The following is a 12,045-nucleotide window of genomic DNA, read 5'->3' as shown; positions in this document are numbered from 1 at the left end:
GTTGACTAAAATGGGGGGTCCCGGTTCTGCTTTAGGGCACCGTTGTGGCTTTGCGAATGAGCTCCAGGCAGGCTGGCAGCATGCGTTCGAAAAGGCCCCCGATGAGCTCTTTGTGGGCCGCTGTGACCGTGGCGGGCAGGACGTTGAACCAGGACAGCATGAGAGGTTGCCAGCCCAGCATATGCGGCTCCATGTAGATCATTCCACAACGGGACACCTGCAAAAAAAATAAAAGAGCATTTGCCCTCCATTTGAAACTTTTTTTTTTTTTTTTTGCATATGTGTCGCAAAAAAAAACATATTTGCAGTAATAGTGAAGAAGAAGTCTGACAGTAGCCGGAGACGCCACTTCCAGGTCCATGGGTTCAAAGATGAGGCTCATCTGTGGAGACATCTGAATGATCTCGCCACTCATCAGACACAGCTTCTTGTTGTCGTCCAGCACCGTGTTCATGTTCTCGATCCACACGGCATCCACCGGCCCGTCAAAGATCAGCCACTTTCTATCGGGGGTCTGAGAAAACACGCAAGCGCCACAAAATGAGTGCGACAACGTGTCGTCTTCCTTGGTTTCTTCTGTCGGTCCAAAGTCATGACGGGACTGATTGTGTTTGCTGGACATTTTTTTTAACGCTCAAAGCGGCTGAGTAAGGTACTATTAATACCTTTCTTATCATTAATAACGCATTAATGACAATGAAAGAAGCTGAAGATGCTCAAATACGAATTAAGCATTATTGGGGGACTCAAAAGTTGAGTGCAATGGCGACAACGGCCACCTCCAACTATTTTAAAATGTTCCGCTTTTACTCTCACACTCACAAAATACGTTACGAACAATAATTATAATAGAAAGACATTTTAACACAGATTGAGCTCGTTACTTTCAAAGATGCAAAATACGTCATTCATCCCAATGGCAAATTGCAAGGGTAACCTGAATTGTTTGACCTTTGCTACCGTAAAAACGGTGCGAGCCAAGTTTGCCTTCGCAAACGCGTTTGTGAATATGTTTAATACTCAACACCTTCATAAATAAAATTGTATTTTATTGCATAATGACCACATGATTAAGTCGATGAAAAATGCACAGCGCGCCATCGGCTTAACTGTGAATCAAAAATTTGCAGGAAACAATCCTGCATAAACCCCCCCGCCCCTGCGGTGGTAAAACACACACATTTCGATTATGTATTAATGGAGATTTCAAGTTTCCAAAAAGAGACTCGAAGAGCTCAAGAGGAGCCGACTGTATTTTCGGCCAAATCTTTTAATCCTGCGCCCATATTAGATGGACGTCTTTCTATTGTTTGAAGGTCACAAAAGAAAGTAGCGAGTCGGTCGCAGTGGCAGAGGAAGCGTCGACAGACGCGTTGCGCGAAGCCCGAAGCAGTCGCAACAAAAGTTAGCCGCTAAATTGAGTGGCGGGCGGCATCTTGATTTGTGATCATCAAAAAAAAAAAAACAACAGGAGACGCCAAGCCTGAAGCCATCTGGTGTGTGTGTGTGCGTGGGGGTGTGTGAGCTGAATGTTTTTGTCATAACTAACAACAACGAAAACTGCTGCTGGCTTCAAATTGGCAAACAGACAAACGGAAAATATTCTGCAGTGTTAGAAGACTTCGCAGTGCGCAGATGTCTGGAACGACAGGCAAATGGAAATTTGATATTCAGAAAATATTCAGAGAAGCGCCTGACCTGGGAGGAAGCAAAGTTTCTGTAGCTGACAGCCAGGATGCCATCGGACCATTCGTGGGAAACGGGGTCGAACTGACCGTAAAGTTGTCCCATGGTGATGGATTTCGGATTGATGACTGTTATCTGCACTTCGTTTTCCTCCATCAGGCCCTGCGGCAACACACGCAAACAAAAATGACACGACGGGAGCGACACCGGCACAATCAAATCAAACACTTGAGACTAAAAAAAGGTTGGAGAATTTCACGTTGAAGAAATAAATGTCAAGAAATTTTTTTTTAAAAAGTCAAATACGTCCATGCAGCAGTTTTACTCTTCATGCTGTACAAACAAATCAATCAATAAATTTGGGCTGCACTGGAACGGATTGAAGCAATTTCAACTGATTACAATGGAGAAAATGGATTTGATCGCGAAATGAGTAAATTAAGCTTGGTCTCACGGAAAAAATGTAACTTGATGTGACGGGTCATGATAGCGCAAAATGTCGCGTTCCTGACTTTTGTCATCCATTTGTCGTCAAGATGAACATCTGCTTGACAAACAGAAGCCAGAAGAAGGCTCGACAGCATTTGCAGACGATGATGGAACAAGTTTCTCAAAGAGAAGGAAAAAGTCTGTTTTGTTGTTGTTTGTTCCCTTTTGACGTGATAAGTGGCCGCGCGGCCAGGTGGAAGACAGTGATGAATGCGGCTTTGCCTGACGTTCTATCAGCAGGCCTTCATGTGTCTCGACGCCGGGCTGCATCTCAGCCATGTAAACACGAGTCGCCAGTTGTGGCAGATTGATAGCGACGGCAAACACAACGGCTCCGACAAATTGGACGGACATATTTACTAGGTATTGAGCACATGACAATTGGATTTGATTTTGGGGGAGGGAGCAAGCGTTTGGGATTTTCCTGATAAAAACCCAATCAAAAACATTTTGTTAAGATGGTCTTGACAAATTGGTCGGGTTACGGCAGCGGAATAGATGAGAGCGAGAAGGGAAAAGCAACCAAGCGAGCAGTCAAGGGATTTACAACTATTGATCAACACTTTGTGAGATGACAAAAAAAAAGGAAGAGACAAAGTACACGTCTGCCCTCACTTGCCCTCTGCTGGCACGTCTCTACTGACAATTCTGAGCCAAGCGGACGTGTGGGGTGGATGTCAGCGCATTTTATTTATAAACACAAACACCGTGCGGCCGACCAGCTCAATCATTGTAGAAATCAATTCAATGATTATTATTTTAAAGAGAATGAGAGCAGCTGCTTCGATTGGCTGTCAAGTGTCCACACCCACACCTGCGCAAACCACCCATTTGTAACGGCGACAAATTATTTTAAGCTATTTACTTTTGTAAATCCACCCGTTTTTAGCCATGTCAGGGGCGGCCATTTTGTCACTTGCTGTCGACTGCAGATGACATCACAGTGGCTCACGCTCAGCGAATGACCAATCATGGCTCAGCTTCAGAAAACAGGAAGTACTTGACCGTACCTTGACACAGACGTCGTGAAGGGCCGCCGAGAGCACGCGGTAGGCGCAGGTCTTGCCTCCGAAGGGTTCGCCCACCAGCATGAATCCGTGCCTCACGATCATCATCTCATACACTTGCAGGATCTTCTCGATGAAGAAGTCGGTCACTTGCAGGTTCATGATGTCGCAGTTTTCCTTGACGGCATCCAGCAAAGTGCTGTAGTCTCGCTTGGGGAGCGTGACGCCGGGGAAAAGGTCCGACGTGATACCCTGAGGAGAAGACAAGAAAATGGGACAACATTGGCTGAAAGTCTTTTTTTTTTAACAAAAGGCATGTTTTCAAGGATCATTTTTGGAGGGGGTGGATTTTGGAATTTTATTCATCCATACCCCAAACAGTTGGAGGTCCTGGGCCAGAAACTTCGGCAGGTTCACGTCAATAATAGATCTTAGTAGCAAAGTGTCTTCATTCTCGTCTGGAAAAGCAAGCTGCAATGCAACAAACACAGAGAGGACACATCAGCTCATGACAAACGCGGAACATGTTTCAACACTTGAAAACCGTCTCAGGTCACACATGACCAGCAATCCATTCGTTCATCTATTTCCTATAACGTCTGTCTTCGTTAGGATGGCGGGTGACCTGTAGCTGAGGCCAGTTGGTTTTGAGATACGAGGTGAATGTGTTCTATGATCACACTTGTAACTCAAACTCAAATTCAGCACAACCACGCCGACCTTGAGGTTTCCCGCGGCCGTCAGCACCGACTTGACGGCCCTCATCCCGTAGTCATAGTGATGCTGCGAGGAAAGCTGCTCCGAGCACAGGCGATAGGTCGCCACGATCTTCACCGAGAGGGGTCGCGCCGTCACGAAGCCGCACGAGTAGAGCACGATCTCCGCGATCAAGGCGTAGTCCGGCACCATCATGGCCACGGTCCTGAACAGCGCCTGCGGCGGAGAAATCAGATTCTCAATGGCGCTTCCAAACTGATGAAGAAACTTGGAGCTTCATTTATTTATCAAATAAATTGCCATTTCAATGAATAAAAATACTCTCAGGTCAGGAGTCAGTGAGATTGTCCGATTACCTCGCCGTTAGTTAATTTTGAGCATCCGCATACCTTCAGGTTGTCCGGAAGTTCAGAGCGTCCGGCGTAACCGGGGTTCATGGTGATGAACACGGCACAGGACGGGTCCAGGGACAGTTCGGTTCCTTCGAACATCAGCAGCTTAGCATGGGCAGCGATTCCTAAAGTTGCAATGACACAGCGCCTCGTGAGCATCTCGGCGCTTCAACAAGGCACAAGCTAGTCAGCCCAACGGAGTCACTGAAAAACTCACTTCCGAGGACGAAACGTTACAAAGTGAGGAAACACTTTGCTATGAGAGACTTTTTTTTTCATTTTTAGGGGAGGAAATGAATAATGTATGAACCAAACAAACCAACCTCTCTGGATGGTGAGGATCTGCTGGGCCACCACGGACAGCACTTCCAAGTCGATTCTGTTAAACTCGTCAAAGCAGGCCCAGGCTCCGCAAGACAAAAGGCCCTGGTCACATTTGCACTACGTATCATACATGTCGGAGAAATTGGAAGGAGACACGCATTGTTGTGTGTTTTTCTCCATAATTTACAACACCGGAAGATGTCTTCCTTTTTTGTATTTTATTCGCCAGTTTTGGGGCCGCCGACAATTCTTGGCCGATGGGGAATGTATGTCCTCTTTAAAAGGACTGAACAATGTCACAAACTTGGACTCACTTTGAAGAATTTTCCCAAGGCGATGTAGTCGAGTCCATCGGAGCAGTTGAAGACCACGCACTGCTTGGCCACAGCCTTGGCCAAGTCTTTGGTGGTTTCCGTTTTTCCTGTCCCCGCCGGGCCTTCGGGGGCGCCACCCAAATGGAGATGGAGGGCACCAAACAAAGTGCTGAAGGACAAGAGGAATTTCTTCATTGTGATTAAGAAGCAAGATTCTCAGCGAGACCAAGTTTGGAGTGACATTTTTGTGGGTGTATTCATGACATACATACGCATACTAAATATCTTGTTGCTAAGGGCGCTAAATCCGAGGCTACGGAGCCAATTTTGGTGAGCCATGCCTGCAACTCCTACGAAATACTTCAAACCAAAATGACGTGACTTCCTGTGTCTTTTCAGGCATTTGTTCTTCACACTTTTTGGGGTCATGTCATGACAGTCATGCAAAGCAAATTTCATGTTGCTCAGGGAAATTAGCGTCGGGGGCTGAATTTTCCAAAAATTCAGAGGTACCGAGCTAACAAAGCCGTACAGGGATTGCCTTGAAAAAGAAGAAGGCGGTTGTACCGGTAGCAACGGTCAGTCAGAGGGGTGATGACCAGACGCAGAGTGTTGCCAAGATACTCGTAACCATACGGCAAACCTGCATTGATCATCTTGGTTTGGAGATCATTTTCCTACAAAGCGCAACACAAGACTTTCATCAACAACATTTGCGTTTAAAAAAAAAAAGAATGTTACGTACCACCCAGTAGTAGCGCAGCTGGCTTTGCCACAAAAAGTCGTGCTCGTCACTTATGCCCTTTTTCACCAGCAAGGACAGCACATCGCGGGCGTGGACGTCCAGTACCACGAGAGCTCCCAGAGTGACTCGGTTCTGTTTGGAAAGCTTGCCCCGCACCAGCTCCACGATATCGTCAATCTGTCGGTTATTTTGAGCCAAGTAGTCGTCCAGGGCCTGAGGAGTCGGTCCAGAAAAAGCCAACCCAGAGCAACTGTGATGTCATTTTCAGTTGACAGGGATTAGCAAAATGGCCGCCCACTCGAGATGGCGAAAAACGGCTTGATTTTGCTGCTTTACAAACGCAATATTAATCAGAATGCCATGTTTCGACTAGTGACGGCGTATAGAACATATTAGCGCAAATAATATGTCTGCTCGTGAACATCTGAACGACTCGTGAGAATTATCGTCATAAAGTGCTGTGGTCCGATGAAAGCAAAGAAGCAACGTCACTTTTATGATGAATGAGGTGACGACTGTACTTTGGACAAGTCACATGATCACCTTCTGTCCTGATTTAATGGCGTCGTGGATATCCTTTGTCCAGTAGACTTGTGAGACGCACAGGACTGCCTGGCCGGGCCACGAGCGCACCCAGTCGATTCGCAAAGCTTTGGGGTACGCCACGATAGCTTCACCGACGACCTGCGATAGATCCCCAAGACGGACGTCGACGTCAGTTGGCAGATGAAACAAATCAGTCCATCGCAAGTTGGCAAAAAAAAAAAAAAAAGGGAGCGGTCACCTTATGCAGAGAAGCAATCATGTCGTTCTCCAGTTCCAGAAGCCATTTTTCCACCTGGCCGCGGGCGTTCGGCGTGCAAATGATGTCGACAAGCTGCACTTCTTCGCCCTCGCTGCTCTTCATGTGAGTGATGTCGAGGTCTTCGGTGAATGTCACGCGAGCGATGCCCTCAAAACACTTTTTCAAGAAAGGCTGGACCCTGAAAATAATTCAAGAAAAGTGTCATTTCCTGCTAATTCTGCACACAACGTACAGTTCGGAAAAAACTATTTAAGAGTACGTATGCAACGAGAAGCTAACACGCTATCAGTTGGTACGCTAACATAAAACAAGAAGGCAACTTGAGTATAAAAAAAAAAATGCGAAAATATACCGATGAGGAGTTTTCCATGATTCCTTATGATTCATTGTGACGTGATCTAATTTGAATTTCTCCGTTTACCTGGTGGGATCTTTGGTCTCGGAGAGGATTTCCAGCAGCTCCTCGTTGGACAGGAAGAAGAAGCGAGGGAAGTAGAGTCGCTTCTTCTCCAGGTAGTTATTGAGCCCTTTGAGGATCATCTCCAGATGCTCGTTGGACTTCTTTTGCCTGTCCAGCATTTGATTGATATTGATCACCGCCAACACGTGCTTGTCCTGCCAAGCGGAAAAACAAGATTTTGACATGGCAGCAATGGGAACGTCACAACTAATTTATTTGTGCAAATCTGCCAACTAAAATGAAACGCAAATGCCATTGATACATTCTCTGGGCATGTGTCTGCTGCATGCGCCACATGCTGATCTGTAACACTGAGTTGAAGTGTATGAAGTGCTGCCTCCATGATTGAAAATTATATTATCTATTGAGGCGCTTATTTTTTTCACTCTCTATATTCCACTTTCCTAAGTAGAAACCACCTATCTTGCTCACCCCCGTAGCTCCGCCCCCCCCCCCCCGCTGTTATGGTGAAAAGCCTTGCGAGTGTCCCCTGGTGTGAATCTCCTGGGGAAAGATGTGGCTTTTGAAACTTTTCAGGGAAAAGGCAAACCGACTTGTTATTAAGACACCTGGGCGCCGTTTTAATTTGTGGGAAAATGCACAAAGTCGCCTGCACAAAGAAGGTGATTAAAAAAAGAAACAATCTCCTTCATTTTGTGAGGCGGCTCGATGACAAAATACGTGTGCGGACGCCCTCATTTGTGTGTGGTGTCCCTGTCCCTCGGTGGCCTCATTTTCTTTGCAACTGGAGATAACGGCGCCCCTTCCAGACAAAATCTATAATTTCTATTTGACGCTCAAGCCGAGCTTTCGCCTGAAATTGATGCGTCTGCTTTCAGGTCCACTGAGCACGTTGTTACCCTTTGCAAACTCTTTGAGGACGCAGCCATCACATTCTGGCTTCTCTCGGCTCGCTTGCTTCCGACGTCTCAACCTCACCGTCTTGAGTCTTGCTTCGTCTCTCATCTCACCCTCTTTTTATTTTTATTTTTTATTTTATTTTTTTTTTATTATTACTCTCCCTGCCTGTTGTGCACAGAAAGATGCACTTGCAGAAGTACAGTGTCGTAAAATTTGCATGCATTGTTTGCCCACTTTAGATCATCAAACAAATGTAAATATCAGACAGTAACCCAGTAAACATAAAATGCTGTTTTTAAATGATTTTATTTAAAAAGCAAAAACAAAAAAGCTTCCGAGACCTTTGTTGAAAAAATGCTCACCCCTTGTTAAATTATTAATTATCTGTGGCTAATGAAATTTTTTTGGGAAAGCTGAGTCCCTGCTCCCTGACCACAACAAAGCCGGATTACCTCCCAGAAGTGGCTGGCCTACAAAAAATGGCCTCAAGAGAACAGCGGCGATTTATCGAAGAAACCAGGACAACAAGCCTCCCTCACCTCGGGTAAGGTCAGAATTTTTTTACTCAACAATAAATGTTGAGCAAAAATGACTCAAAGTCCAATACCACTGCTGACTAAAACAAACATAAAGTTCGTTTTACTTTTGAGAGAATATTGTCAGCATTTCAGGAAAAGAAAATCACAGCAACAGTCAATCGTGCCGGTCTGGGCCTGCTTTGCGACTTCACGACCTGGACAACTTGCTGTGATGAGTGGCACCGAGAATTCTGATCGGCACCAGAAAATTCTGATGGAGAATGTTTGAAATCTACAGCAGGTCAACGATCCAAAACCAAGTCAACTTCTGAAAGACTTAAAAAAAAAAACAAAAAGAAGGTTTTGGAGTGGCCTGTTCAAAGCCTGGCACGACCTAAAAATGCCTCCATACTGTTGGATTTTCTTTGTTGATGAGTTTTTCCCATACATCGAACATGATAACGAGGCACCACGGCAACAATTTTCACCATTCGGCATTTGTCTTTTCCTGATTTTGCCACCACTGCACAGACAATTCAAAGTAATAATAGGAGCACATCCCTTTTTTTTTTTCCATAAACCTATTTAAATGTAACAATGCAGCACGCCATTATCCACCCCCCCATCCCCCAACCTCCTCCACCACCCTAATGAGACGCTGACTGCCATATTGTTTGCTAAAAGAGTGATGGGGCTCGCTCAATAATGCCGCAATAAGAATCCGTGACGAATTGGCGGCTTTCTACGACGCACCCGCATTTGCACGTGGACAATATCGTGTGATGTGAAGTGCAAGTGCAACACAATGAAAAAGACAAAGACTGCCAAGCTGCCCGATTCCGATCAGGAGATTTTCCGTCTGCGCGCTGCATAAAAACGTCATTACGGCGCATAATGCTTGCATGAGAGCATCATCACTTAGCTTTCCGCTGACTAAATGCAGAAATTCAAACCGTCTTCCTTTGTCGCCAACAGAAATAGATAAATTGTAGTACGTGTGTCTGCTTTGTCCGGCCGGGCTGAGGAATTCGTATATATTTCGTTTTGGGGGCGAAAAAAAGTCACCTTGGCCAAGTCTATGAATCATTATCACTTCAGCAGTGTTGGGGATAACGCGTTCCTTTTGTCCAGGGTCTAGCCCACCCGTCGCCTGACGTGAGTTATGAAAATCCCTTTGAGACTGTCTGTGATTAAGGGCTATACAAATAAAATTGACTTGACTTGACAAAAGTCCGCAGTCTAACGGGCGTTCTCGAAAACGGCTCGGCCGAGCGTTCCAACGGCACTTACCACCGCGACTTGCTTCATGGTGTCCTTCCAAGTTTTGTCCACGTTGGTGAAGCGCCGTCCCTCTTCGGGCATCTGAGCCATGATGTCGGGTGAGCTGAAGATGGGCTCCAAGTAAAGCCACGTGGACTGAACCTTCAGCCACTCGTCCAGGATCTCCTGGAGAAGCAGCAAAGTGCCCTCCCAATCGCTGCAAGTGCAACATAATCATCACGGCTGACGTTTGCATCACATAGCCGTGAAATGCCTTATCGGCAATCTTTTGTTTTCTACATCGTAAAAATGAAATCAATAAAAAGGGAATTTCTGCCCAATTTCCGGAATCCAAAGTTTCTCTGCCCATAACTTGGAGATGCGGCGTTTCCGCACTTTGTCTGGTCGGCGTGTATATATCTTACCGTATCTCCACCTCGAAAGGCTTGATGAAGGGCGAGCCTTTCATGGTCTGCGTCTTGACGATGTGGTCGTCCAGCAGCATCTGCACCTCGTCCACCGACGACAAGATGCTGGTTCCCGTCTCGCGATAGGGCAGAAGCTTGAAGGTGATGTCGCCCCACTCGCCGGTCATCTTCTCCAAGGCCTTCTCCAGCGAGTACTCCTTGCTGGCCGACTCGCTGACGCCTTCAAACTCGGGCAGGAACTCTTCCATTTTCAGGGACAGGAAGTGCGACATGTTGGACGACTCCTCGTCGGTCGTGTTGAGGGGTTTTCCGGAGATTTCGCTCAGCGTTTCCCAGTGGCGTGGACGCAGGCCTGGATTACACAGGACCTGAAGAGAAAGGATCAACTGTTTACCGCATGGCAACGGCTCCGGGGTGTGCCCTCATCTTTGGAAATGAATTTCAAACATGAGCTTCTGCGCACGTCAATTAGCAGAAAGGACATTTGACCAATCGTCTGGGAATTTTGGTTCTTTTACAGTGCGGAAACTCGAAGCGAAAAAAGTGCCACCAGATGACGTAGCTTCGAAGCAACAACTGAAATTCCAAACGTAATATCAGCCTCACCTGCACAATGGGCACGTCCTTCTTGAAGACCTCCACCTTTTCCTTCATGATGGTGGCCAGGCCCAGCGCGTTGGGCACGTCCACGAAGCCTTTCTCCAGCTTATACAACGAGCGCCAGTAGTTGCTGACGTCTCCTTCTATCTGAAAGGCCGACAGAAATGACACAATTGCTGTTTTGGTGCCACTTTGAGAGACGGACGCTACCTTGTCCGGGTTGACGCCAGACAGCGGCCCGTAGAGCCACTGCTCGTGATGGGTCAGGAAGTCGTTGGACGTTTCGTACAGGCGCAGGAAGGGCGTCAGCTTGTCCTGAGTCTTTTTGCGCAGCGGGTACTGCGAGGAGGGCCAGTCAAACGCTTCCTCCTCCAGGTTGAATTCGTTGATCTATTTACAATATACAAAAAAAATGGAGAAATTGCCAGAACTTTACAACCCAATTCCACTGAATTGGCCCCAAAACGAGTACCTTTTTACGACATAAAATAAAGTATCTTTGTTCAACTATCTTTGCCAGTGACGGTGAGTCACAAGCAGAACAATAAAACATTTTTTGTACTAGATGGCAGAAGGGACAATTTCATGCATCAATCAGTTGCATTTCGAAAAACAGAATACTGAAGAGTCATCCAACGCATATTTGCCATGCACCATTCACAAATTCAATTTTTTTTCTAGTTTCTAGTTTCTTGTCCATTTGTGAATAATGTGAGACAAGATCATTATGAATTTCATATATAACCTTTTGCTTGTGCGGTGCCATGACGGTTTTCTAATATAAAAGTACATGTCTTGATGTACTTGCACAAGCAAGCCGGTGAGCTCAATTTAGAGTCAATGCTGCCCTCTTCAGGTAAGATTGCAACACTGCATCAGTAAATGGAGCCCTTTTATTTTCAAGCCGTTGGAAGCAGACAAAATGTGATGGACTTGCAATGTGAAATGTCTCAACTCTTTGTTGATTCATTGAATGATGACGACACGAGACCCTCTGAGCAATTAGCTTGACTTCAGGGGTACACATGCTAGTTTGGTTTATTTCGTTTCCGATTATGAGGGGGCCCAAATAGCCGACGTGTGCAAAATTGGGTTACCCGTTCTATGGCAGCGTCCAGTTTGGAATTGAGAGCCTGGGCCTTTTTGAGGTACTTGCTGAGATCCTCCAGGTCGCCGAACGACGTAAACTCCTCCACTTGGACGCTGTATGTTTCCAGTTCCTCCTCAAAGAGCTCGCGGAACAACTGCAATTATCAAACACAGATGCAAAACAAATGTTGCGAATTCAAGTAAATCACAACAATATTAGTAAAATTAACTAAATTAAAGATAAAAATATATTTATTAAAAAATAGTTAAGTAAATTGATTTCATGAATTAAAATTTTATCACATAATTGGTTCATTATTTTAAATTAACACTATTAAATTTTTAAAAGT

The 12,045-nt window shown here is 45.7% G+C and overlaps 1 protein-coding gene across 2 annotated transcripts in view; it reads right to left on the bottom strand.

Moving 5' to 3' along the window:
* dnah7 (dynein, axonemal, heavy chain 7) overlaps positions 1–12,045 on the bottom strand; it is a 40,365-nt gene that overhangs the window by 22,140 nt on the left and 6,180 nt on the right. For both annotated transcript variants that reach the window (XM_088315908.1, XM_088315909.1), the window contains 19 exons: positions 11,704–11,850; positions 10,817–10,996; positions 10,613–10,753; positions 10,004–10,374; positions 9,609–9,795; positions 6,901–7,094; positions 6,459–6,657; positions 6,218–6,358; positions 5,675–5,887; positions 5,497–5,606; positions 4,930–5,098; positions 4,615–4,717; positions 4,289–4,416; positions 3,903–4,115; positions 3,555–3,653; positions 3,186–3,434; positions 1,699–1,848; positions 332–514; positions 41–217 (listed from right to left, as the gene is read on the bottom strand). In XM_088315908.1, coding sequence (XP_088172034.1) covers positions 41–217; positions 332–514; positions 1,699–1,848; positions 3,186–3,434; positions 3,555–3,653; positions 3,903–4,115; positions 4,289–4,416; positions 4,615–4,717; positions 4,930–5,098; positions 5,497–5,606; positions 5,675–5,887; positions 6,218–6,358; positions 6,459–6,657; positions 6,901–7,094; positions 9,609–9,795; positions 10,004–10,374; positions 10,613–10,753; positions 10,817–10,996; positions 11,704–11,850 — 3,354 coding nt within the window. The remainder of the gene's footprint in view (positions 1–40; positions 218–331; positions 515–1,698; positions 1,849–3,185; positions 3,435–3,554; positions 3,654–3,902; positions 4,116–4,288; positions 4,417–4,614; positions 4,718–4,929; positions 5,099–5,496; positions 5,607–5,674; positions 5,888–6,217; positions 6,359–6,458; positions 6,658–6,900; positions 7,095–9,608; positions 9,796–10,003; positions 10,375–10,612; positions 10,754–10,816; positions 10,997–11,703; positions 11,851–12,045) is intronic.

This window comes from Idiotropiscis lumnitzeri, chromosome 14 (assembly GCF_059441095.1).
Source record: "Idiotropiscis lumnitzeri isolate Australia: NSW breed Sydney's pygmy pipehorse chromosome 14, RoL_Ilum_1.0, whole genome shotgun sequence".
Taxonomy (NCBI): domain Eukaryota; kingdom Metazoa; phylum Chordata; class Actinopteri; order Syngnathiformes; family Syngnathidae; genus Idiotropiscis; species Idiotropiscis lumnitzeri.
Note: the sequence above shows the minus strand (reverse complement) of the source record. Positions and strands in the feature narration are given on the sequence as shown.